At 54.4% G+C, this 25,706-nt stretch overlaps 3 protein-coding genes across 4 annotated transcripts; 2 read left to right on the top strand and 1 right to left on the bottom strand.

Annotated features, from left to right (window-relative positions):
- The first annotated feature begins 544 nt into the window (after positions 1–544).
- Positions 545–4,280, top strand: BAX (BCL2 associated X, apoptosis regulator). The gene is made up of 6 exons (XM_004767366.3): positions 545–631; positions 1,210–1,261; positions 1,352–1,498; positions 1,898–2,033; positions 3,516–3,620; positions 4,009–4,280. Exons 1-6 carry the CDS (start codon positions 598–600, stop codon positions 4,111–4,113), a joined length of 579 nt encoding a protein of 192 aa, XP_004767423.1. The 5' UTR covers positions 545–597; the 3' UTR covers positions 4,114–4,280.
- Positions 4,281–6,955: 2,675 nt separating this feature from the next.
- On the top strand, positions 6,956–8,388 carry FTL (ferritin light chain). Its single transcript, XM_004767363.3, has 4 exons — positions 6,956–7,270; positions 7,422–7,568; positions 7,841–7,966; positions 8,080–8,388. Exons 1-4 carry the CDS (start codon positions 7,169–7,171, stop codon positions 8,230–8,232), a joined length of 528 nt encoding a protein of 175 aa, XP_004767420.3. The 5' UTR covers positions 6,956–7,168; the 3' UTR covers positions 8,233–8,388.
- A 1,583-nt stretch (positions 8,389–9,971) lies between these two features.
- On the bottom strand, positions 9,972–25,647 carry GYS1 (glycogen synthase 1). Of its 2 annotated transcripts, XM_004767361.3 has the most exons (16): positions 25,311–25,647; positions 23,690–23,871; positions 21,495–21,686; positions 20,355–20,540; positions 19,992–20,136; positions 19,011–19,128; positions 18,598–18,718; positions 18,210–18,316; positions 16,802–16,861; positions 16,631–16,709; positions 14,647–14,760; positions 14,245–14,371; positions 12,362–12,457; positions 12,066–12,229; positions 11,629–11,709; positions 9,972–11,472 (listed from the first exon to the last, which is right to left on the bottom strand). In XM_004767361.3, exons 1-16 carry the CDS (start codon positions 25,426–25,428, stop codon positions 11,149–11,151), a joined length of 2,214 nt encoding a protein of 737 aa, XP_004767418.1. In that variant the 5' UTR covers positions 25,429–25,647; the 3' UTR covers positions 9,972–11,148. The 2 variants fall into 2 exon arrangements, with proteins under 2 accessions (XP_004767418.1, XP_044932993.1); XM_045077058.1 differs by lacking the exon at positions 23,690–23,871 and having other exon boundaries at positions 25,311–25,370.
- Positions 25,648–25,706: the final 59 nt, after the last annotated feature.

Raw genomic sequence — 25,706 nt, 5'->3', positions numbered from 1 at the left:
ATGTGCAGCTCCATGAATTTTTCAGCATGTTTACCCAAGTAATCATCACCTAGATCAAGATAAAGCTCATTTCAGGTCCCCCCAGGTGCCTGACTTGGGTCCTTCCCCTTTCATACCTTTCCAGTCCCTCTGCATAGATTAGTTTTGCCACTTTTTGAACCTCACATTTCTTTTGTTTTCACAAAAACAACTCAAAATCATCTGAAACGTCCTGCTTCAGAGGATGATAACTTTGGCCTTCCGTGTTCCTTCTGTTCTGGCGAGAGCTCAGATCCCACCTGAAACTTCCAAAAATACTGCACAGAGGAATGAATGAAAGTTCACAGCTGCCTAGGAACAGGCAGCCGGTAGAAGAGCGCCACCGGCAGTTCCTACAGGGAAGTGCGGATTTCACGGTCACGTGATCGGGGCCAGAGGTCCCCCAGCAGGTGAGGTGTGTTCACGTGATCGGACGGGCCTGCGGGGCGACAGCGCGTGGCCGCCATTTTGCGGGGCGATCACGTGAGGAGGCACGCTCAGCGGGGCGGTCACGTGACCAGGGGCGTGCTGCGGCCGCCCGGGCGGACCCGGCGAGAGGCGGCGGCGGGAGCGGCGGTGATGGACGGGTCCGGGGAGCAACCCAGAGGCGGGGGTGAGGCAGGAGGCAGACGGGCGGGAGGAGGGCAAGCCCCCTCGCTGGCTGGCCCCACGATCCCTCCTGCCGGTCTGGGGCCGTGCGATCTCCAAGCACTCCGGGGCAGAAACTCCCGGATCGGGCGCTGCCAGCTTCCAACCCCCTCCCTTCCCGGGGGTTCCCGGCTCTCTGGCCTCTGTGCCCCGATTCCTTCCTGCCTGGTGCTCTCGGACTCCCGAGAAGCTGGAGACCCCAAAATCCAAGCCCCTGGGGCAGGCCCGGGCTTGTCGCCGGCACCACTTCCTGGTGGGAGGGGCGGGTTTCTCCTCTGCCCCTTCAGGCCAGGGGTCTGGATGCATGAAGCGTTCCCTCAGCCGCCTCCACCGGAAGAACGTAGGATACAGGCCTAGGCTCCCTGCCTTTTTCTCCATCAGGGACTCAGTTGTCCGGGCCCCTAAGTACTGTATCTACTAGGAACCCAGAAGTGCAGGACCTCCTCCTAGTGTTGTCCTCCCTCAGAGATCATGAGCTACCCTAGTCCCTGGATCCCCTAGAATCCAACAGTCCAGGCACCTCTTCCCTCCTTTCTCCTCTAGGGCCCACCAGCTCTGAGCAGATCATGAAGACAGGGGCCCTTTTGCTTCAGGGGTGAGTTTGAGGTGTGATTATTGCTGAGCGGATTTGAGGAGTGATGCCCCATTCTGATTTTGCACCCCCCAAACTCCATTCCCACTCTAGTTTCATCCAAGATCGAGCAGGGCGAATGGGGGGAGAGACACCCGAGCTGGCCCTTGAGCAGGCGCCACAGGATGCATCCACCAAGAAGCTGAGCGAGTGTCTCAAGCGCATCGGAGATGAACTGGACAGTAACATGGAGTTACAGAGGTGTGGCCCCGGGGGCCCCAGGAGTCCAGCCACTGGTCCTCTTCTCCCTCAGAACCCTGGAGTCCTGGCTCTCAGGCCCCCCTTCTCCTAGGAGTCTGGAGTTCAGACCAGCAGCCTCCTATTCTCTCAGACCCAGGGGTCCAGGTCCCCTCCCCACACCTTCTAGCACCCTGGACACTCAGCCATTCCCTCCTTCAGAATATTGAAACCCTCCCTCAGTCATTTTCCCCACAGTCCTAAGTGTCTGTCTCATTCCTTTCCCCCATGTTGGCCCCTTCTTTTTCACATTAGCTTGGCTTGAGCCTCAGTGTCTTTGTCTTTGGTACAAGGTGGATGTCAGGGTCTCTACACTATGCCTGATCTTTTCTCCCCAGCTCTGGCTTTCCTTCTTCCCTGCAGGATGATCGCAGCTGTGGACACAGACTCCCCCCGCGAGGTCTTTTTCCGAGTGGCAGCTGAAATGTTTTCTGATGGCAACTTCAACTGGGGTCGGGTCGTTGCCCTCTTCTACTTTGCCAGCAAACTGGTGCTCAAGGTGGGCGGCTGCAGGGCATGAGCCCCGGGAAGCTCCACTCAGACCTGGGAGGACCTGGGGGTTCTGAGGGCAACAAGCCCTGGGAAGCCCGTTTACCAGAGGGAATGGAGAGAGCTGAGGGCTGGTTGTTTGCACCTTCATTTATTCATGGAGCAAACATTTCTTGGGCCTACTATGTGCCTGACCTGTACTCGGCACCCGAGATGCAGTGCCAAACAGAACAGGCTAGGTCCCTGCTCTCTTGGAGCTCACATTGTCCAATGGGGCCAAAAGAAGTAAGCGAGGATGATGTAATGCAAAGTGGTTGGAACATTCTAAGAGCGAGTGACATTAAAGCCAAAGTTGTGGTGATCTAAGAAGATCAGGGGCGGGGGAGGCATCCTGGGGCCACAGCAAGTGCAAAGGTCGTGTGAGGCAGGCCAAGGGGCTGATGCATTGAGGGAAGACTTGAAGGGGTCTTGTGAGGGCCCCCATAGTCGATGTTAAATATGTTAACTTTGCTGTAAGCAAAAGGGGAGTGACTGGCTGGTTTTGAAACAGGAGAGTGAGGTGACCTGATTTGTAAATTTCAAGGATTGTTCTAGCAAGCAAAATGGTAATTGTACAATCTCAGCTGCAGGCATATGGCTGTTCACTGTGAAATCCTTTTAACTTCAAGATATATTGGGAGTGGAAGCCCAACAATTTTGGGGGGCTGTTTTGGGTAGAAGAGAGTATGAGGTAAAAACTGGAAAGCTGTGAGGGGGGTACCTGTAGTAATTCTGGTTGATGACTGACTGACCTGGCATCCACTGGTAGCAGTGGAGGTGGGGAGTAGATTTCTTAATGTGTTTGCCAGATTCAGCTGGTAGGGCTTGAATGTTGGAGGTGAGGGAGAGAGCGTTCAAAATGTTGATGGAGCTAAGGTATTGGGGACAATAGGGAGGAAGCAGCCAGATACATAAAGGGTGGGAAGGGGAAAGTTCAGGGAGATGGAAAGTCATTGGCAGGTATGTCTGGTCCTACCTAGTTTGAAGGTCAGGAAAGCTCTCTCTAGAGAAGTGACATTAGACCTAACATGAGAGCTTTGAGGGAGGAGTAAAAATTTGCTTGGTTGAAGCCTATTTAGATAGAAGAATCAGCATGTGCAAAGGTCCTGAGGCAGGGAAGAGTTGGTGGGAACGAAGATCCGGGAGAAGGTAAATGACACACAGAAAAGAAGTGGAAAATTGGAATGCAGTCAGGTCAGAGCCTTCATACAGGGCCGTGTGGGCTGAGAGAGGCCTTTTGGTCTTTACTGCCTGGGAAGCCACGGAAGGTATGTGAACAGGCAACTGATAACAAGATCCAGTTGACAATTCAGGAGGCTCATTCTGAGTAGGAGTGGAAGTAGACTGCAGCAGGGTACGAGGGGAGGCAGAGGTGAGAAAGGAGGCTTGGGGCCATTGTCCCCAGACAGTGGGGACAAGGCTCAGTCCCTAAGGCCCACCCTACTTCCTGTAGGCCCTGTGTACCAAGGTGCCCGAGCTGATCAGGACCATCATGGGCTGGACACTGGACTTCCTTCGAGAGCGACTGCTGGGCTGGATCCAGGACCAGGGTGGTTGGGTGAGGCCCCCTAACCCCCTCCCCCACTCCTCAGGTCTTCCCAAGCCCACTAGTGTTGCTCTCTCTGACTCTGGGTCATCAAACGGGGTCTGTAATGCCTTTCCTCACAGGTCTGAACAACTCCTCTAATTTGTCTGGTATCCACTGACCTGTTGGTGATCCCTGACCTCCCTATGACCTCTGACCTCTCAGTGACCTCTGACCCCACCAGTACCTTCTGTCCTTCCTGGTGCCTCCGCTTCCTATGGCTTCCCTCTAGTTTTTTGATGATCCTTTGACCCCATTATCCATTCATCTTAGGGTTTTGCCCCCACTCATGCCCTATGACCACCTCCCTCCCTGATTCCTATGTGCTGGCTGCTGAAGTGACTGATGTCCCTGTCCACAGGACGGCCTCCTCTCCTACTTTGGGACACCCACGTGGCAGACAGTGACCATCTTTGTGGCTGGAGTGCTCACTGCATCACTCACCATCTGGAAAAAGATGGGCTGAGGCCACCAGCTGCCTTGGACTGTGTCTTTTCTGCATAAATTATGGCATTTTTCCGGGAGGGGTGGGATTGGGGGTCATGGGCATTTTTCTTACTTTTGTAATTATTGGGGTGGGGGGCACGGGGAGGAGTGGTCTTGGGGGGGGCAATAAACCTCTTTCAGACCACACTTCGGAGTCTGAATCACTGAGCCCACTTGCTGGCTGTCTAAGGAGACCTGTGTGCTGACAAACCTTCTTTGAAGGAGCCTGGTGCCCTCTGGGTTAGTGATGAGTTAGTCTCAGCTCTGCCTCCAGCAGCTTGGGGTCCTGAGGGAATTGAAGATCACTTGTGTGGAAGCCTGAGGTGTTGTGCTGGAGGCAGCAGTGGGCAAGGCCAAGCCAGGCAGTGGAGCCTGAGGCTTTAGGAAAAGAGAAGAGGCCCTGGAGAACTAGGGCATGGAAGCTTCTGCCATATGGATGGGAGGAAGTTGCACTTAACTGAGGTGGAGAATTGGGGCGGGGGTGGGGGGGGTCGGTGGAGAGACCTTGGGAGGAGGACTTACTGGACCAGGAGAGGGCTCTAGAGCCCTGTGGAGAAGCTAACTGGTTGGAATGCTGGAATCAGGTTCTGAGAGAGAGGACAAGGCCTGCACCTGTGCTGTGTGCTCCAAGGGGACAGGCTGGCCCAGTACCTGGGTGGGGCCCTCCAGGAGAGCTGGCCCTCATGAAGACACCGGAAAGCTGCCTTGCAGATTAGACACGGAAAAAGATACCAGAGATAAAGATCACTTGGTCATAGGGTCTGTTGTACCTTCTGCGTGGGTCTCTTCTCCAATCTCTCGGTCTTCCCTCTGTCTCTCTGGGCCTCTTGTTTTCCCCCCTCCAATGATCTACCCCTCACCCCACCCTCAAGATCTCAGTCCTTCAGATCATCTTTGTCTCCCCACTTCCTCTCCCTCCACCAGTGAGCACTTCTGAAGCCAGCTCACGGCAGGTGGGGGCCTGCTGGAGGCTAAAGGTCTTTAGGCTGAGGTATGAAATTTGGTGAATGAGTAACTCAGGCCCCATTGTGACTGTGTGCCTGGGGCAACTGCCCCTCCCCCAGAGACTGCCCAGAGACACCAGGTCAGGGGAGAGCTGTAGGATGAGACAGCTATGAGGGGAGACTGAGTCAACTGCCCATAAAGAGGGGACACTATGACCACAGGCAGGAGCCCAGGAAAAACATCAAGGCAGCTAAAAAGACTGTAAGATTCGGAGACCAAGCACACTCGCCTCTTGGGAGAGTGGGCCAGACCTGGTTCCCAGCCAGGCCTAGTTCTCAGGGTCCCAGCCGCTTTGCAGTCTGCCGCAGACATGAGGTCAGTCAGTGGCCCCACCCCGCCTCTGCCCGAGACCCTTCCCGCTGAGTTCAGCATGACTCAGCACTGCTGCTTCCCTGGCCACTGGCCCAGGCACCCCTTGACGACCCCAGATAACAGCCTGGTCCAGCATCCTCTAGGTCAGGAAACACCCCCTCTGCCTGGGCTGTTTGGGGTCCCCCCCACCACCTGCAAAGCAGGCCTCAGGGGCTTCAGCTCCCCTGCCCAACCTGCTGGCTACCCCTTAGGGCACTGAAAACAGGGTCAAGTTCCTGTCTGTCCCCTTTCCCCCCTCTAGGACATGGGGAGTTTCTTGAGGGCAGGGTCCTGGTTTGAGCCAGCTTTGCTTCCAAGACACCAGCCTGCAACTGATAGACTTAAAAAAATGTACACTGGTTAGAGACCCATCCCATCCACAGGTCCCTAGACCTTGTTTCCCCAGGACCCAGGGCTTCTCTTTGAGACCTTTGAGAAGCATGTGTTAAGGCAAGACAGAGACTGCTTCAGAGCCAAAGAGAATTCCAAGTCTCGCTGCCCTCAGAATAGTGTCCAGGAAAAGTAGCAAAGTAGCCTCAGAGAGACCGTAAAGCTTGAGTGTCATTTCACCCTACATGTGGCAGCTTCCAGAAAAACAACATGCCCCTGAAATAGCCCCAGGGTATTCCAAATGCCCCAATCTTTCAAAGGCTCCAAAGACCTACCACTTAGAAAAGCCGCTAGAAGGCTTCCAGAAATATCCCTGTCCCCTATGGGGGGGGGGCACAGGAGGACCCCCATGGCTCTAGAACTGTTCCTTTTAATCTTGAAGATCACTTCATGAGTCTAAAGACACACACCACCACCACCCCTCTCCCAGGGGAAGATTCCAGAAAATAAGGACTTCATCGTGAACTTGAGTGCTACAGAAATTCCCAATCTTTGAGTGAACCCCAGGGCTCCAGGTCCCCCCTTTCAATCCATCTATCAGATCCCAAAGATTGCAGAAATACCTCACCGCACTGCCTTCCAAACTTCTTAATGATCCAGGGACCCCTTATCTTCCAGAGCAAACCCCAGTCATCTGGAGGTCTCCGCACCTCTGAGAAACTTACAGGGCGCCAGAAAGGTCCATGCACTAAGAGACAACCCAGAATCCAACCTACTTTCCTGAGACACCCCCAAAACCCCAAAGTCATAATTTTCCAGGGCTCCCAGTGTCCCCACTAACCTTTCACCTACCAGGGAGATCCCCACAATTCCCTGAGGTCCCAGAATCAGCCCCAGGACCCTTGAACCCCGCAACCCACCCCCACCTCCGCTTCCCCATTTCACAACAGCCTCGCGCTACTGGCGCGTGACTTCCCCACTTCTGGGCGGGGGGGCCTGGGATTGCTATCAGCTCAGATTGGTCAATAGGGGTCCTAAGCTCCGCCTCCCAGCACCGCGGATTGGCCGATCGCTTTCCCTGAACGCCCCACCTCCCAGGGCCCGCGCGCTATAAAAGAAGCCGCCTTGGCCACAGCCTCTCGCAGTGCGCCCGGCGGTCCTGCGGATCTGTCTCTTGCTTCAACAGTGTTTGGACGGAACAGACCCAGGGACGCCCCTGCAACCAGCCAACGACCACCCTCCAACCTCTTTTCCAGTCGCAACTTTGGGAGCCATCTTCTTGGCCGCCCGCTGCCTCCGGGACCAGCCCACAGCCAATTTCGGGCTTACCTCCTGATCTTCAATCAACCATGAGCTCCCAGATTCGTCAGAATTATTCCACCGAGGTGGAGGCCGCCGTCAACCGTCTGGTCAACATGCATCTGCGGGCCTCCTACACCTACCTCTCTCTGGTGAGGGTCCCTAGGACGCCCCCAGTCCAAGTTTCCCCCAAGTGCGCACGCGCTGGCTGCCTTTGTCCGGTAGGGTAGTCGGAGGGCGGAGTCCGGGCTTCTGGCCGGCCTTTCTTCCCGCTAACCACTTTTCGCGCCTCCCTTCCCGCAGGGCTTCTATTTCGACCGTGACGATGTGGCTCTGGAAGGTGTGGGGCACTTCTTCCGCGAGTTGGCTGAGGAGAAGCGCGAGGGTGCCGAGCGTCTCTTGAAGATGCAAAACCAGCGCGGCGGCCGCGCCCTCTTCCAGGACGTCCAGGTAAATAGTGTGTGGGCAGCGGACTACATGTCCCAGTAGCCCTTGCGCGCGCCGAGCGCCTTGATTGTAGCGCTGTAGGCCCCGCGCGGGCATCTGGACGATTGTGTTCACTCTTGTGCGGCGCAAAATGGAGGCTCGCGCCCTTCCCCGAAGACACTGCAACGGGGTCTCCTGAGACGGGTGGTTGTAGGAGCCTGGAGGTGATAGATGCAAGCTCTTAGACGTTTTAGCGGACGATGTAGCTAGTCCTGAGCGCTCTGCCCTCTCTACAGAAGCCGTCCCAAGATGAGTGGGGGAAAACCCTGGACGCCATGGAAGCTGCCCTGGTTCTGGAGAAGAGCCTGAACCAGGCTCTTCTGGATCTGCACGCCCTGGGTTCTGCCCGCACAGACCCCCATGTAAGTATCCCCTTCAGCCGCATTTAATTGGGCACATTTCCCTTTGAGCCAGGTTTCCCCATCTGTCACACTGTCGATGGGTAAGTGGCAATGTGGTCTCTCCTGTCGCTCAGCTCTGTGACTTCCTGGAGAACCACTTCCTGGACGAGGAGGTGAAGCTCATCAAGAAGATGGGCGACCACCTGACGAACCTCCGCAGGCTGGCCGGCCCCCAGGCTGGGCTGGGCGAGTATCTCTTCGAGAGGCTCACCCTCAAGCACGACTAGGAGCTCCGGAGACCAGCAGCATCCTTTGAGGGGGCCTCGCTGACATCCGTGCCTCACCCTCTCCCTGCAGCCAGAGGCAGCTTTGTAACCACCCTGGAGCCCTCTCCCAAGCCCTGGACCAAATGGAAACAATAAAGCTTTTTGCAGCAGTTGGCACTTTGGGTTGTGTTGCTGTTGCGTTTGTGTGTATGGTGTGGGAACTGAGGCGGGGGATTCACTTCCACAAGGCTTACAGCTGGACTGCCCTGGCGGGGAGACAGGTATTGGCCCCGCAGACGATCTCTGGGGTTCTCTAAACCTTTAGTCTTAATTTAGGAGTGGGGTGGGGTGGAGTAGCAGATTCCCTGCTGGGCCAGGCTGTTCAGCTGCCCCCTTGCAAGGCAGAGACGAAACTCCCAAGGAGAGTCCAGTAGGACCTAGCTTGGTGGCTGGAAGCAGGCACTGTTAGAAATAACAAACTGTAACCAGAAATGGGCTCTGATGAGTAACTTTGTAAAGCAAGAGCGCGTGATAAGAGACGCTGAGCTAGGGGTTTGGGACGCAGCACAGAAACAGGATGTGAAACTTGGGAACTAGGTTCTCCAAATGGGAACTGAAGGGTTAGCAGGCAGCTGCTGGGCCCAGACTATGAAACTGAACTCTGACCCCCTGCACCCTCTCTGGTTTTGGTCAAAGAATCTAGGAGGAAGTGGTTCCTGGACACCCAGGAACTTTGGTGGCCACTCAGGGTTCTGGAGGGGAGGTGTGTCCATCACCAACAGTTAACGGGGATGGTCACACATGCAAATCCAGTTTTCTATTCCCCTGAAACATTACTGGTTCAGGGGGACGCACTCTAGACTAGAACTGAAAAGAAGAGGCCCCTGGGTGGCTCAGTTAAGCATCTACCTTCAGCTCAGCTCATGGTCCCAGGCTCCTGAGCTCGAGCCTTGCATCAGGCTGACTGCTTCTCCCTCTCCCCACTCCCCCTGCTTGTGTTCCCTCTCTTGCTGTGTCTCGGTCAAAATCTTTAAAAAAAAAAAAAAAAAAGGTTCCCTGGAAAATAGCTATTCAGGACACACAGTAGGGCTAAAGTCCAGAGGCCAGTGTCCTCGAAACACGTTCTAAGCTAGTGTTGTCCAATAGAACTTTTTGCAATGATGAAAATATTCCCGGGGCTCAGCCAGTTAAGCTTTTGCCCACTGCTCAGGCCATGATCCCAGGGTCCTGGGGTCCAGTCCCCGCTGCTGGCTTCCCGCTCAACAGGGAGTCGGCTTCACCCTCTGCCCCTCCCCCTCATGCGCTCTCTCAAATAACATTTTAAGAAAATAAATATTCTGTATTTGCACTGTTAGTTGTGTACCTATAAGCTTCATGTGGCTACAAGTGGCTATTGGTCGTTTGCTTATATCTAGAGCTACTGAGGAATCTGGTTCATTTAAATTTAAATAGCCTCACCCAGCTGTGGCTTAAGGTTTTGTTTTGTTTTCAGGTGACAAAGCCCCTTTCTGCCAAAGAGGCCGAGCCCACTCTTTTGCCTGCTTGCAAGTCCCAACTAAACAGGGGTGCGCCTTCCCTTGAAACAAAACTAGAATCGAGAACAGCAATCCAAGTCGCTCGGAGACATCAGGCTATCAGGGACTCCAGGGTAGGCAGAGGAGAGGGGGAAGAATACAGGAGGTAAAGAAGTAGAGAAGCCAAGGGGAGTGAGGGGCCAGGAGCAAGGCCCAGCAAGCCCTCACAGTGGACCAATCCTGAGATTCTTAAATATAGATGTATTTTTCATCTCTGGACACACATCAATCACACCCCTTTCTCCCTTCCCCCTCCCAACAGCAAACCAAGTGGATCAGACACAGCACAGCACACACAGAAGGGCCCCTCCCTTTCACCAAAGCTGGGGGCAGGGCAGTTTAAGGATGGAAGAGCCTCGAGGTAAATATGAAAAGTTCTAGAACCTAGTGGGTTCAGTTCTAGACCAGGGGAAAGGGACCAGGAAGCGGCACAGTGGTAAGGTTCTGGATTCAGTAGCCAAGACCTAGAACCCAGTGGTTTCGTGGTGGGCCTAGGGCTTGGGGCTTGTGGCAGGGGAAGACAGTCAGGTCCAAGACATTCAGGTCCTCTGCAGGGGGAGTCCCTGGAGGGAACAGGAATCTCGACATAGGGAGGAGAGATCAGACTCAGGGAACCAAAGGACGTTCTGGTTCAGAAATGGCCAGAAAAGCATCTAGACCAAGACTGCATATTCTCCAACAGGAATGAGAAGCCAAGTGGTTCTGCACCACCACCACCACCACCCCCCATTGGCCAAAGGAGGGAGAAAGAGAACACCAGGGGTGGAAGGGCCCTCCAGGCAGAGCCAAACACCCCAGGAAGGGCCAGATCAGAGTAAACAGGGGAGAGCCCTGGTCTGGAGCCTGAGTCCTGGAGTTGAAATGGAGGACGTTCTGCGTTCAGTTAAGTCCCTGAAAGTGCCCCAGCTTTGGACTTGATTGTCCCATTAGCAGGGAAACCACAAGGTTTCCAGAGCCTGCTGGCCCTCAGGCCAGGTCTGAGCATGGCATAGCCTGTGGGCTATAAAAAGGGCTCTAGGAGCCCCCGCCTGGAAGGCAACAGACCAGGTTTCCTAGAACCTCCTGCACCACTGCAGGGAAATGGCAGGTTCCTGGCCCCTGGCCACCAGGCCAGGTCCGAAGGATTCCAGGGCACAAAGTATGCATTCTGGAACCCAGGAAAGGCACGGCGTTGTGGATTCTGGAGTGTTGGGGATTCCAAGAGCGGAGCTAGAGGGGCTGGAGTGTATGGCGGAGGGGGCAGGGCTGTGGACCCCCAAGAGGATTAGGGATCTGGAGTGGGGTCTAGGAACAGCGCCATTCTGGCCTCGTCCACCCTCTAGACAAGGGCTGCAGGATGGACCGAGAATGTGGGGCACGGGACTTAGTTGCGCTCCTCGCCCAGGGAGCTGGCAGGGCTGAGGGGCTCGCTGGGAGTGCTGAGCGAGCTGGAGGGCGCTGTGTCCACCGAGCTGCGCTTGCTCCCGCTGGTGGAAGAGGCGCAGGAGGCGCGGCGCGGCCAATCAGGGGCGCGGATGTTGCGCCGGTCCTTGGCTGCCTCCTCGTCCTCGTCGTAGCGCTCCCCGTCTACATCCGGCAGCCCGTCCCGGGGCTCGTCCTCGTCCTCACTCTGGTGCGGGCTCGAGTGTCGCGACAGTGAGGGTGATGGTGGCACCGAGGCCGGCCGTGGGTAGCGGTAGCCCTGAGCCTGCGTTCCGGGGTGTGTGGGCACAAACCCGAGAGTGAGCAGAGGCCCCTACGGTCGTCCCCTCACCCCCGGCCCCCGCCTGGCCCTTCCCACTCCAGACGCGCCCCTACCCCAGCCCTCTAGCTCCAAGCCCATCAGAGATCAGAGTCCACTCACCGCATCAGCCTCGTGGGGCTCATAGGTGAAATGCTCTGGAAAGGCCTTGGCCAGCGCCATGTGGCGTGCAGACATATAGTACTTGGGGAAAAGAACGGGACCGGGTGTCAGGGGACGGGAGTCAGACCCCGCCCCCCGGCAGAGGTAGAAGGGGGCGGACCCCAACCACGCTCCTTATGCTGATGAGCACACCCCGGCGCCTTCCAGACGGCCCCTGCGCCAATCATCCATCTTTCTGGCTCCACTCCCTAAATAGATAGTTACCTCTTTCGCCACACTGCGGTCTACCTGCAAAAGCTGGTTAATTTCTTAAAGGGACCGCGGCTGTTTACAAGTGGAAAGCTGCTGTCTTCCGCACCAGCCTTGGAGGCTGAGGAATCAGACCCCGGGCCAGAAACGGCCGATTCACCAGCAGAGGACATGGGAGGGAGTCCTACCCGGCCTAGGTATTTCCAGTCCAGAAGGTCTGAGAGGCGCTCCGTGCGGTTTCGCTGGATGATGCGCTGCCGCCGGCTCTGCTGGCAGAAGCTGTAGAGGAAGGAGGTGAGCTGCGAGCAGGAATCATCCAGACTGCGGAACCGCCGGTCCAGAATGTAGATGCCTGTGGAGGCCAGGACAGGGGCTCAGAAATCAGACTAAGGAAACTTTCATTTTTCCAGGGACTCTCCGGCGCCAGGACGCCGCCGCCTCCTCCCCCGGGGACCCAGGAGCCCACCCCTTCCTGGGCACCGACCGTAAGCTGAGGGGTCTGCAATGTGTTCTTCCATGAAGCAGCCGAAGCCGGAGAGGTTGGTGGAGATACTGGGGATGCCCATAACCGTGCACTCAGCTGCAGGAAGGCGTGAGAAGGGCGGGCCACTTAGCTTTTGCCTTTGCAGCTTCTTACATCGCAATAAAGCCCCAACAGCGCCCTCTACTGACACCTTGAGCAAATCACTGAGCCTACAAAACCAGGCTGTCCATTAGACTCTCATAGTGTCTCAAAGGGGAAGCTAGGAGGCTAGGAAAAGGAAATTCACTTCTCCCAAGGCTTCAGGATGACGAAGAGTCTAGAGTCAGGCAATAGGATGCTGAACTATTAAGTACGGACTCTGTGCCAATGTCTACCATTTTACTTAATCCACACAACCTGGAAGATAGTTTCTCTTCCCAGAGTGTGCTGGTTAATCATACCTTTGGTCTGTTTTTTTTTTTTTTTTCCTTAAGATTTTATTTATTTATTTGACAGACAGAGATCATAAGCAGGCAGAGAGGCGGACAGAGAGAGAGGAAGGGAAGCAGGCTCCCTGCCGAGCAGAGTCCAAGGCCAGGCTAGATCCCAGGACCCTGGGATTATGACCTGAGCCAAAGGCAGAGCTTTAACCCACTGAGCCACCCAAGTGCCCCTGGTCTGTTTTTTATTTTTTTTTGTTTAAAATTTATATATTTACTTAGGGGGCTGCAGTGGTGAGGGATAGTGGAAGAGGGAGAAAGAGTCCCACACAGACTGTGCACTAGGTGCAAAGCCTGGTGCCAGGCTTGATCTCACGACCCTGCGATCAGGGCTGGAGATGAAACCAAGTCGGTCACGTAACCGACTCAGCCATCCAGGTGCCCCAGCTTCAGTCTATTTTGATAGAAGGTAAGAGAAGGGCTCTCACTACTGCCTCGTTTGATACCCTAAATAAGCCTGAGAAATGCTTCAAGCAGTTTGTTATAATTCAAATATAAGTGTTCCTAAAAACCCACATAACCTGCAAACACAGGCTCCAGAGGTAACAGGGCTTATGGGGAAAAACAGGGTTGGGGCCAAGCACACAAAACCTCAGCATCACTGAAACCACGACAGAAATAAAGCTAGTAAAATCATCATCCTAATTCTCATGCAAGCATGGTTTGAGAGATTTGTTAAATTACTCATAAATTAAGAAATACTACAGCAAATGTGATTATTTCCTTAGCTTGAAAAACATAAAGGTAGCTTGATTGAAAAGTTACGAGGCAGGGTTGAGTTTGGGGCTACACCAGAATGTCCAGAAGTGAGGGAGAACTGCAAATAAGGTCTAAGTTCAAGACCGTGTCTCTAGGGGTTCCTGGGTGGCTCAGGGTGTTAAAGCTTCTGCTTTCAGCTCAGGTCATGATCCCAGGGTCCTGGGATTGAGCCCCGCATCGGGCTCTCTGCTTGGTGGGGAGCCTGCTTCCCCCACCCCCCCGCGTGCCTCTCTGCCTACTTGTGATCTCTGTCTGTCAAATAAATAAATAAATAATCTTAAAAAAAACAAAAAAAACAAAAAAAAACACCATGTCTCTAAACGGAGCCAACCCCTACCTCAAAGTGGAAGGTGAAGCTGACCGGCCCTGGAGTCAGGGCCTCTTCCTCTCTCAGGAAGAGCCCTGACCACATTCCATGGGTGAACTATGCATTCAGCTGTTGCTTTCTGGGGGGCCAAACATCAGCCAATGTGAGGAAATCATGTGTGACCTCTAATTACATATCACATGAGCTACCGTGTCCCCAAAACACATTCTGTAGCTTAAGAGACTGTTACCATTGTCCCTGTTTTGCACAGAATGGGGCAAGTACCTCCATCATTCATGCCTGATCGGACCAGAAGCCCACCACCATGCCGCACTCACCCGGCGTGTAGCCCCAAGGCTCATAGTAGGAGGGGAAGACCCCAAGATGGCAGCCACGGACAAATTCCTCATAATCGACGGGGAGCAGGGGGCTCGTGGAGGAGAGGAACTCTGGGTGGAAAATCACCTACCAGCGAGAAAAGAAGAGCTCAGCTCAAGCGCCTTATTTGGCTGCTTCCTGGGATGCTGGAGTGGCCCGGAGAGTGAAAAACTTGTCTAAAGTCACACAAGTCAGTGGGATGACAAAGCTCTGAATCTAAGTGTGTCTGCTTAAAGAGCTAAGGTCCTTTCTAAATACAGCAATCCTTGGACAAACTAGGGGAAAGGGGGAATGGGAGGCCCAGGCTCCCCTCCCCCCACCCCACCCCACCATGCTTAACCCACCCTGACCGTTGCCCTTACCTTGACCCTGTCGGCACTACTATTGAAGAGCCCGATTCGTCGGATGGTAGTCAGGATAGGGTCCGAGGAGTCGTCCAGCATGTTGTGGGTGCACACGGGGGGGAAAGACTGCCGCTGCAGGGGCCACAAGTGGGATGGGGGTCAGAGAAGGGACGGGGGCTCCCGAGTTCCCTACGAGCCATGCTGACCCTGGGGAGACCACAGTTCCCGCCAGGCTGTGAGAACCACAAGGCCAAGGAATGAGGAGTCGTAGATTTCCTATCTGGCCCTATCTGCAAAGGTCTGCTTTTCCCTTTAATCACCATGGGCTGGAAATAAACTAAAACTACCAGCTGCCTTTGGGGCGAAGTCAGCGTTCACACACCTCACGGACTGTGGGAGTTGTAGTTACTCTGTCCTGCACTGTCATCAAAGAAACCCAAAGGCAGTAAAACTCCCAAGACTTTGCCAATATGGTAGCAAGCTCCAGGGGCTGCTGAAAGTTGCAGGGGTTTTTTGTTTTGGTTTTGTTTGTTTTGAGAGAGAGAAAGAGGGAGAGAGTGTGTGTCTCAAGCAGGCTCCATGCCCACCACAGAGCCGGACGCAGGGCTCGATCTCACAACCCTGAGATCGTGACCTGAGCTGGAATCAAGACACCCGCAACTGACTGAGGCATCCAGGCACCTTTTGTTGTAGTTTTGTTGTGAAAATCTGGCTCACTTTCTCTCCAAGTTCTCTTTACTCTCTATCCTGTACTTCCCTCCATCCCCACTCCCAACCGAGGCCCAGAAAAACCACAATTCCAGAGTCACTGGGAGAGGCCAGAGCGAGGAACTTCCATGGGGTGCTGGGACAGATAGTTATGGGTCTCTCTTCCATCTCATGAAAAGTTCTACTCACCTTCAGTTGTCGTCCAGGGGCTGCAAGAAACTACGACTCCCAGCAGCCCCATGGCATATACATCCTCAGGGAGGCCAACTGCCTTAGGACTATTGGAAACTGTAGTCTGGCCAAAAGCACATGACACCGTATTTTGGCTTACCTAGGTTTTCATTCCCCAGAAAATGGTTCACCAACCCTGAGCGCAGGTACCAAAGATTCTTGACTCCAGAGAAGAAAAGAACTCTACCTCCCCAAAGCCTCTGGGGCTAGGGAAGACTCCATGAAGAAGGGGCTGCTGGGAGTTGTAGTTCTCATTCCTGGTACCTTCTACTACTGTTTCACATTTGCCTAATTGCATTAAGCTCAGGAATCTAAAGAAGAAAGAACTCCCAGGCACTTCTGGGGACAAAGACACAGCCAGTGGGATGAGAAAAGCAGGGGGTGCTGAGAGCTTTCAGTGTTCTCCCAGTAATGACAAGCATTTTAGCGGACTATCGGGCTCTAATGGGTATGCCACTGGAGTCCCCAAGACCCGGGGACGGCAGGAACTTGTAGTTCTCCTTCTGTGGCTGGGTTGGCTTATCCTTTGACCCCAGGGACTCAAAGAAAGTAAAACTCAAAAAAAGAAAGCAAAACAAAATACAAAACCAAAAAAAAAAAACAAACAAACAAAAAACAAAACAACCCCCCCCCAAAAAAAAGGAGAGAGAGAGAAAGAAAGAAAGAAAGGAAAGAAGGATGGAAAGAAGGAAGAGGGGCATCTGGGTGGCTCAGTGGGTTAAACCTCTGCCTTCGGCTCAGGTCATGATCTCAGGGTCCTGGGATCGAGCCCCACATCAGGCTCGCTGTTCGGCAGGGAGCCTGCTTCCCCCTCTCTCTCTGCCCGCCTCTCTGCCTACTTGTGATCTCTCTCTCTGTCAAGTAAATAAATTAAATTAAATAAATAAAATAAATAAAAAGAAAGAAAACTTCAAATCCCAGAACTGTAGCAGAGTAAGCCCCGGGAAAACAGGCTGCCCTCAGTAAACTGAAGCCCTACCAGTTAGCTCCCACCTTCAATGGACTTGAGAATGGATTCCCCCAACAGGGCTGCCAGCTCTGGGTTGAGGGGTCCCAACCATACCTGCGTGGCAAAGATGGCTCTCTTCATCATGGTGAAGTCCTCCTTGTCCAGCATCTTGTTCATGTCTGGGAGGCTCCCCCTGCAAGGTGAGCAGCGCATGCATCTGGGAATCAGGGCTAAGGAGGGCAGTTGAGAGCCCAGAGGATGCAGGGCTGGGGGTGGGGCACTCACACCAGCAAGGATTCGTAAAGCTTCCTTCCAAACTTCTCTTTCACGGTGTTGGCCGTATCCCTGGAAGGAGCAAAGCCACAGCGTCACATGCACACACATCAGCTGCTGTATGTTGTTAGGTCCCTGGGGCAGCTGGAAAACCGAGGTCTGAGCAGAGAGGCCCTGGGGATTCTGAGCTGGAGGATGGGGGGCTGGGAATCGGGCCCTGGATGGCTTGAATCCCTTGTGCCTTGCATCAGCTGTGTGGCCAGGGACAGGTGGCCTTCCCTCTCTGACTTTAGTGACTCAGATGGTGATAAAAATAGAACCAACCTCATAGGTTTGCAGTGAAAACTTGATGAACTCATGACAAAAAGTGCACAGTGCCTGGCACATGGTGAGCCTTCCAGAAATGTCAGCTATTTTTAGGACTTGCACTAGTCCAGGCAGTGGTAATGCTAAGCCCCATTTTTATAAAGTGGGAAAATTATGTTCTGAGAGAGGAAACCTGAGGTACACAAGGGAAGCTAGCAATTAGTGACACCTTACAGCCTCATCGACATTCCTCGGCTCCTAATCCTCTCATAGCTCAGGCCTCATTTCCTACCCTATCTCCCTATAGCACACTGCTCCAGCGCCACTGGTCTCCTTGTGGTTTCTCAAATACACCACAGGGCCTTTGCATCTGCTGTTCCTCTGCCTGAAATGCTATTCCCCAAACACATGCAGGACTCCCTCCCTCATTTCCTATTGGTCTCTACCCAATGGCACTTTGTCAGTGTGGCCTGTCCTGACAACTCCGTGTGCTGTCTCATATTCCAGTCCTGCTTTATTTTCTTGCCAGAGTACTTTTTTTTTACTCCCACTTTTCTTTTTGAAAGATTTTAAGTTATCTCTATACCTCAAATGGGGTTTGAACTCACAACCCCAAGATCGAGTCACATGTTCTAGTGACTGAGCCAGCCAGGTACCCCAGAGCACTTTCTATAGAACTTTCTAGAATGTGAGCTTGGTGGCGAGGACAGTCATTTGTATCTTTCATATTCTTCTCTTTCTCCTCCAAGCTGTGTCCCCAGGGCCTGGAACAGTGCCTGGTACGTGGTAGGTGTGCAACGAATATCTGATGGCCGATGAATGGGTTTTGCACTTCAGGAAACTGAGGCTGGGAGAGGCAGAATTATTTGCCTAAAGTCACAAGGCCAGCAAAGGGCAGTGGCACAAGGGGGACCTTGCCAGAGCCCTGGTTGTGTGGTCACACTCGTCCTCCCTCAAACTCCTTACTGGCCCTGAACTGGGGGCCTCTCAAGCAAGTGGCTTTCCTAAGAACTGGTGAGGTGAGCTGCTCGTGCTCCAAAGAACAAAACTGAGCTTCCTGAAGCACAAAATTGGGAGTAGGAACAGCAAGGCTCCTGGGCCCAGGGCTGCTGACCAGAGCTGCTTGCGCACAGCCTGGCCCTTGAGGGTTTCCACGTTGAAATTGTTGGTCCGAGCCGGCATGATGAAGAAGGCGACCACTGTCTGCTCGCTGCCATTCACCTGGGCAGAGTAAAAAACATGGGGGTAGGGGAAGGGGATCAGGATCACCTGGGAGAAGGCTGAGGCCACCTATCCTTTACCTACCCCATCAAGACCACTCTGGCCCCACCATGCCCCTTCCTGTCCAGGAAACTGAAGTTACCATCCCCAAGGGGACTCCAGTCTGCCCTCTGGGTCTTGACACTTCCCCTCCATACATGGGTTTCTCCCATCCCCCCACCCAGTTATGTCCTGATTTCCTCGTCCTCTTTCCGTGTCCTCACACACAGCCCAGGCCTTACTCTGAGCAGATAGTTGAGTCGGGCCAAGGCCTCTAGGAAGATGTCGGCCCCCTTATTAGAGAATTCATAGCGGCCAGCAATAAAGAAATACAAGGTCTTGTCCAAGTTGAAGTCCAGGTGCCTAAAAAAGCCACAAGGCAGGGTGAAGCCAAAGGTGGGGACCCTCTAGCCCTGACCTTAAAACTACAAACCCCAGCAGCTACAGCGGCAAAGAGCCTCTTAGTCAGAACAGAGGCATCATGCGGATTCCTGAGAATTGTGGTTCTCCTCTGCTTGGATGGGGGTCAATCCCTCAATACTTAGCCACTGTTCTGGAGCTCAGGAGCTCAAGAGGCTGATCCGCCAGCTGTACACTCAGGACATGGGCTCCCAACCCTCTCCTCTCTCAAGACCTGGGTATCTGGTCCACATACCCATAAAAATGGCCCCGCACAAACTCCTGGATCCGAGCCTTGCTCTGAGCATGGAGGTTCTGGAACTCATGCATGGCGGAGAACTTCTTCACATTCAGCCCATTGGGCGTCACAATATCTGGGGTGAGGGGAGAAGGTCCACGTTTTAGATCTTCATTTATTCATTCTGATCAGCTGGCTGAATGAATAAACAAAGGAAAGACTCCTTTTCCTGAACAATGTCTCTGCTTTAGTAGCTCCTCTGGGAGCTCCCTTGGTGACCCAGCTGCCCTGCCACTCGGGATGGCTTCTTGCCCAAAGATACTTGCATAGGTTCACAAGCACAACTACAAATCCCAGCAATCCCCTGCAAATGGCTAAGCCCCCACAGAGAAATGATCCACCTTGGGGTCTCTGGGAGTTGTAGTAATTTTGTTGCCCCTAGTCCACCCTGCTCTGAGAATGATTTAAACATCCCCATTCCTGCTTCTCCAGAACATATCTTCAACCTTCAAGCCTTTCTTAAGGTCCCAACCATTTCCTATCCTCGTAGAAATTAAAGCATGTCAATGAAAAATTATAACCTCTACCTGCTCTTGGTGCAAAATTTCAGAAGGCTCAGGAGTTGACTAGCCTAGTGCCTTCTGGGAATTGTAGTTCTTACAATACACCCATTGAGAATGGGTACCATAACTCAGGAAGATTAACTGGTCCCAACACTGCTATTCTCAAAATCCAAACCCAGTGAAACCCCCTTCCCTGTCAGAAGACCAATATCTACATTAGCCAATAAAACAACTTTACCATTTTGAAATTCATGTCAAAGAAACAACACCTCCCATTAATCTCTAGGGCGTTGGGTGAGGCAGCTTCATATTCAGGTCACCAATTTAGTGTTCTCTGGGAGGTGTAGTTCTTTGCTCTCTACAGTTAAGAAAAATTGGTCCAGGCCTTAACACAGACCACCTCATTCATGTCTAGGGACCCCAGCCTATACCCTACCTGGTTTCCTCTTGAGTAGGTGCTGAGCCTCGATGGCGGTAATCTGGGACACAGTAGTAAAGACGTGGGCACAGTGGGCTGCTGCCCGCTCCATGCAGTAGCGGTGATAGATCTGCCTCTCACCTGCTTCCTTGTCCACATTGAACTAGATGGGAAGGGAAGGCAGTCATGGCACAAGAACTGGGGAGAAGACTGAAGGTCTAGACTCTGGGGTAGTTGAGGCCAGAAGGTGAACTCCTCCTGGGTCTGAGGGGGGTTGGAGCTGAGGACTTGGACTCCAGAGAGGAGTTCCCCTGGACTCCTTGATCCCCCTGGGCCGTCCTGAAACACTGGGAGCCCCCTTGTGCCACAGTCCCAGCTCACGTTCTCCAGGTTGTTGTAGAAGTCCACAGCACCCGCACACAGGTATCGTCCCAGGAGCGTGGCGTGGGTGGTGAAGATTGTCGCCACAGGCAGCCGCCGGGCCCGGCACAGGCAGAGTCCGATGCCCGCCAGCCACTCGTGGAAGTGTGCAACCACATGTGGCTTCTCCTCGTTCTGGGCCAGGAACTATGGGGCAACAGGAACGGGGCCACTGTGTCTCCATATGTGTCATGTAGGCAATTGACAATCCCCCAAGGTAGACGAGGAAGCAGGGGAGAGCTATCACCACTCCTGCACAGGATGGATGGTCACCCACTGCCATCCCCCTAGAATAAGGAACTATAAATCCTTGAGACAGACCAGCTGACCCCATCCCCAAAGGCTGATGGGAGTTTGGGGTGGGGGGTGGCCAACCTTCTAAGTCCCCGCAGGGCTGAATTGGAAAGCAGCCCCAAGTCCTGGATGCAATTCCTGGACTCTTTATCTCAGTCAAGAGTAGAACTGTACCCAGTATGGGCTAAAGGACTACAACTCCCAGAATCCCAGAATGCCCTAGGAGTAACCAGTTCCTAGACTTTTTACCCTGGGGCATGAGAAGTGAAGTTTCTGGAGCCTTTTAAAACCTAAAACGGGTGGCGCCTGGGTGGCTCATGGGTTAAAGCCTCTGCCTTCGGCTCAGGTCATGGTCCCGGGGTCCTGGGATCAAGCCCCGAGTTGGGTTCTCTGCTCAGCGGGGAGCCTACTTCCTCCTCTCTCTGACTGCCTCTCTGCCTACTTGTGATGTCTGTGTGTCAAATAAATAAATAAAAATCTTAAAAAAAAAAAAAAAAACCTAAAACGGGGTCAGAACCAGCATTCCTGGTTCTCATATAGGCTGGAGATCCCCCAAAACATCCAGGGTCCCATCTGAGAGCTAAGTGCAGCCACTATCAGACTAGAACTACAACTCCCAGAATTCCCTGGTACAAACCCTCCAGAGGGACCCAACCGGGACCCCCTAAAGCTAACAGCTCAAAAAAATCCCCCCCCCAGCCACCCCCCCCCCCCCCCCCCCCCCCCCCCCCGGTCAAGGACTGATGACCATTGTAGTCTGGGGCCAGAGTCAGAAGGAGTGACTTGGGGACAGGAAATGGGACCTACCTCACCCAGGAACCAGGTGGTGAGGAAGCCAAAAAGGACAGCATCGTTGGCCTCCCGGTCGTACCAGGGCACCCCAATGTTGCAGGTGTCCCAGAGCTCCCCCTTCCAGCGCTCCAGGGCCCAGGCTGAGGCCCCCACATCCAGGAGCACCACCAGGGGGCTCCCCTCGATCAGCCAGCGACCAAAGTACACCTGGGGGTGGGGTGGGGGGTGGGGTAGGGGTCAAGGGAAGGCTCAGGGCTGCGGCCAGAGGTCACTGGGCTCAGCACCTGCGGCTCTCCCATCCGCAGCTCCTCCACCCTGTCTCTGTATCTGCTGCTGATTTCTAACCCGTTGCCTCATTTCTCTATGTGCTTAGTTACTCCCACCATGATTTTCCATCTGTTACACTTACCCTGTTCCTTGCTTAGTTTCTATAACCACTACCCTGCTCCTATCCACTGCCATCTTTCTCTACCTACAACCGTGCATTTTACACCTCCTTCCTCTGTGCCTCCACTGCCTTGTTTTTCCACTTTTATTATGTCTCCAACCTGCTGCCTTGTTTCCATGTTCCCTGCCACTTCTCTCTTGACTCCCCTCACATTGCTCTCTCCCGTGATCTTTTCCTTCGGCTGCAAATTCCTTCCACTGGATGCTTCTTTTCCTGTCCTCCCCGCCATCTTTCTTCCACCCGCTGCCTGGCGTCTGAGCCTGTCACCCTAAGCTTGTCACCTGCTGCCTCCTTACTCTGCCCTGAGGCCTGTTTCATACTCTGCCAGCCGCCCTTTCTAACATCAGGTGCCCTCTTTCCTGCCCCAGGGGCTGCATTTTTCTACCCACTGCCTTGTTTCCAAACTATGCCATCAGTTTTGTTCTGCCCCTGCCAGGCTGCTCAGGTCGGCGGCTGCTTTTCCTCCCGAGATGACGGCCTAGGTTCTGGGCCTGCTGCCATGGCCCTGTGCAGGCCAGCAAGCAGTCAGATACCTCCCCAACCTGGCTTTTCCCAGACTGGGGAGCCGGACTCTGATGCCCTGCCCCTCCCCCTGCCAGCTGTTGCCTGCCCTTTCACTGGGATGGGGGGGGCTATTCTTAGGCCCCCAGCACGTGGGGAGCAGCTGCCATGGGGGATGGCTAGGCTGTTCTAGGGTTCCTTAGGGACACGGCCCGGCCTGACTGGACTCCAGACCCCACCCCAAGCCAGAGGCTGCGAATGAATGCAGGCACCACTGTACTTCTTCCCTCCCACACTCCAACCTGTCATGAGATTGAGACCGGCTATGTCTTGGGCATCTCTGCAGACGGCGGCCCTCTCCCTGTGCTCATTCTTCAGTCCTCATCCGGGATGCTGGGACGAGATCTCCCCTCCTAGCTTTAATTCCTGGCTTTGCCCCTCTGTATTGGCTGCCCCGCCTCTACCCCCCTGGGTCTGCTCACCTAGCTCTCTTTTCTCTTTGCTAGTATTCCATCTTCTTCTCCCTGAAATGTCCACGGGCTGTTTTTCTTCTTCTCTCTCCTTATTGCTCTAGCCCCTGGCGCTATCACCACCTTTTGGGACGCTCAGTCTCTCTCCCTTGGTCCACCTCTCCACCTCATAGCAAGCTCAACTGTTTATAGTAATAAAGACGATGACAACGATCGCCTTGATCACAGTATCTCATAACACAAAAGCCAGGAACTGGCCGGAAGACTTTATTAACTACTGTATCCTCCCCAAAACCGTACAAGGTAGGTGCTATTAGCATGTTTATTAGCAAAGGTCACGGAGGCAGAGGGTAGAGAACGTGACTTTGAACTTCAGGCTCCCCTACTCTGGCCCTCCTGCCTCACCCCACGCCCACCTGCCCTGGGTTCTGCCTGGCCAGCTGTCTTTCTACCTGGCTCTTTTTCTCTCTGTGGGTCTGATGATCTTGGCCTCTAGGAACTGTCTCTCTCAGTCTATCTTGTACCTGCTGTCTGTCTGTCCATTCACCAATGTCTTATAGCTTGGAGCTCACCGACCCATTTCACAGCATCCTGCATCTGTCTGAGTGTCTGTTAACCTTCCCTCCTTTATGTCTGCCTGAGAAAGTACTGGGTCATCCTTGTTTCTGTCCATGCCTCTCTCTCCCCCCATCAGGGGCGATCCTCCCTCCCCAGCCATCCCTTCACCATCCACGGCGACTGCTCTAACTCTGGGTGCCCACCTCCCTACCCTTAGCCAGGCCATGTCCTACCTTGCAGCCCTTGCTGTTCATGGAGTCCAGTGTCCTCTTCAGGGCCAGGGTTGGGGGGTCAAGCAGCTCCACCTGGGTCCTCACGCCCTGCTCCGTGTAAGGTCCCACCAGGTAGTAGTTGTCACCCCACTCGTCCCCCGTCACCTTCGCCTTCGTCTGCAGCACCGTGTAGATGCCACCCACTGTGGGCCCAAGTGTGTGAAGACCCAGCCGAGGTCCACAAGTCTGGGACCTGGGGTGGGGGGCATGGGACGTGCTGGGGCCCTGGACTTCCTTAGAGGCTTAGAGGGAGGAAGGGACTAGAAGCCCATATTTCTGAGTCAGAGAGAATGCGATAGGAGTTCGAGGGCAGTACTCCTGGGCTGAAGGGAGAACAGGGCTCAGGCTATACTTCTGAGTCAGACAGGAAAGGGCTAGGGACCCGGGCTCTTGGGTCCTGAGGTAATTAGGTGCTGGGGTCCCAAGGATGACAGGAGCTGACAAGGATTAGCAAGACCCAGGTTCCCAAGTTCCCAGCTTACAGGAACTGGATTTAAATTCTCAAGTCAGGCTCTAGGTCACAGCAGGGGAGACTCTCTCTTCATGACCCTCTTCAGATTCCCACAGTTGCCTAAAAGAAGGCTGAATTGTCATTCCGTGCCCCCCAGGGGCTCTGCTGACCTGTCCCCCAGTCTTCTCTCCCCAACTGAGGGCACACATGCAGGGCCCTGCGCGTCCCATGACCACTCCAGACCCAAGAGTCTGGGCTCTTGGGCTCCTTAACTGCGGGAGCCTGGGCCCTGGTGATACATGGCTCCCAGTTTGAGGGCTGCCTGCCATGGTGTAAGACCAGGTCCCATTCTCTCCCAAGACGGGACAAAGCCAAACCCTAGCTCCCTCCAGCCCAGCTGGTTTTCCAAACTCAGAACTTCAGGCCCCGCAGAAATGTAGGCCCCCAGCCACTCCCATCCTTGGGCCCAGCCCCTGACCAACTAAGGACTTCCCAGCCTTCCCTCATTCCAGTACGCATGTGTCTGAGGCCCCAGGCTCCTCTACTCACACCCTACACCTCACACCCTCCCCTCCCTTCAGAGCCTAGGCATTCAGACCCCAACTCTCTCCCACCCTAAAACCTAAGAATTAGAGTCTGTAGCCCCTCTCATCTTTACTCTCAAGTGCCACCAGGCCTCCTGCATCCTATCTGCCAGTTGGCTCTCTCTCAAATCCAGAGTTATACCCCCAGACTCCTCTCCCCTGGGACGCGGGTCTGAAACCCAGCCACTTCCCCGGTTTGCACTAGGAAGCGCCAACCAGCACCCCGCCCCCCCCCCCACCGCGCCCATCTCCTTCCCTGTTCAGGACCCAGATCTCTGGTCCCTCAGAAATTTCCCTCCAGGATCTAGGAATCTTTCATTTTAGCCCCCTCTTCCCTAGGACCCTTTCGTTTTAACAGTGAGGCGGCACATCCGTACCCCGCCAGGGTCCAGAAGACATATCCCGGCCTCTCCCCAAGGGCACAGGAGTCATAGGCTCCAGAACCCAAGAGTCATGCCATGTAGTCTTGTTCCCCTATTACTCAAGAGTTTCAGCCCCCATCCCCGACTGCCCTCCTCGTCCGCGACCCACCGCCTGGCGTGCTCACCCTTGTTGGCCACCTCCCAGGCCACCTCGAAGAGCACTGTGTTCTCCAGGTCGAATTCATCTTCCCAATCTTCCAGTCCTGGCAGGGAGGACATGGACAAAGTGCGACTTAGAGGCATGGCTGACGCGTGAAGGGGGCTCCAGGGGCCACAGGTGGGGGCTCCAGAGGTGTCTGGGGAATGCAAAGGGCAGGGCGCGGGGCCAGGTAGCTGCTGCCCAACGGGAAGATTGCAACGCCCTCGGCTTCCTATTGCACGACCGCACCCCCGCCCGGGAGCTCACTGCCCTAGGCAGGAGGCGGCCGCAGCGTCACTGAGGCTGATGGGGCCCCTGCAGTGAAATCTTGCGGCCGCGAGGAGGCGGGGCCCGCCCCCGGGCCAGAGCCATTGGCCCGTGT

Source organism: Mustela putorius, unplaced genomic scaffold (genome assembly GCF_011764305.1).
Source record: "Mustela putorius furo isolate JIRA1106 unplaced genomic scaffold, ASM1176430v1.1 tig00000196_pilon_pilon_pilon, whole genome shotgun sequence".
NCBI classification, from domain to species: Eukaryota; Metazoa; Chordata; class Mammalia; order Carnivora; family Mustelidae; genus Mustela; species Mustela putorius.
This window is presented reverse-complemented; position numbering and strand designations above follow the sequence as displayed.

What these genes read in the sequence shown, in the direction of transcription:
- BAX (XM_004767366.3), top strand. Translation starts at nt 598, where the DNA reads ATGGACGGGTCCGGGGAGCAACCCAGAGGCGGGG. An exon ending in AGTAACATGGAGTTACAGAG is followed by an intron (nt 1,499 to 1,897) that starts GTGTGGCCCCGG and finishes TCTTCCCTGCAG; the next exon opens with GATGATCGCAGCTGTGGACA. An exon ending in CCAGCAAACTGGTGCTCAAG is followed by an intron (nt 2,034 to 3,515) that starts GTGGGCGGCTGC and finishes TACTTCCTGTAG; the next exon opens with GCCCTGTGTACCAAGGTGCC.
- FTL (XM_004767363.3), top strand. Translation starts at nt 7,169, where the DNA reads ATGAGCTCCCAGATTCGTCAGAATTATTCCACCGAGGTGGAGGCCGCC. An exon ending in CCCTCTTCCAGGACGTCCAG is followed by an intron (nt 7,569 to 7,840) that starts GTAAATAGTGTG and finishes CCCTCTCTACAG; the next exon opens with AAGCCGTCCCAAGATGAGTG. An exon ending in CTGCCCGCACAGACCCCCAT is followed by an intron (nt 7,967 to 8,079) that starts GTAAGTATCCCC and finishes CCTGTCGCTCAG; the next exon opens with CTCTGTGACTTCCTGGAGAA.
- GYS1 (XM_004767361.3), bottom strand. Translation starts at nt 25,428, where the DNA reads ATGCCTCTAAGTCGCACTTTGTCCATGTCCTCCCTGCCAGGACTGGAA. An exon ending in CCACCTGGTTCCTGGGTGAG is followed by an intron (nt 20,541 to 21,494) that starts GTAGGTCCCATT and finishes GTTGCCCCATAG; the next exon opens with TTCCTGGCCCAGAACGAGGA. An exon ending in CTTTACGAATCCTTGCTGGT is followed by an intron (nt 16,710 to 16,801) that starts GTGAGTGCCCCA and finishes CTCACCTTGCAG; the next exon opens with GGGGAGCCTCCCAGACATGA.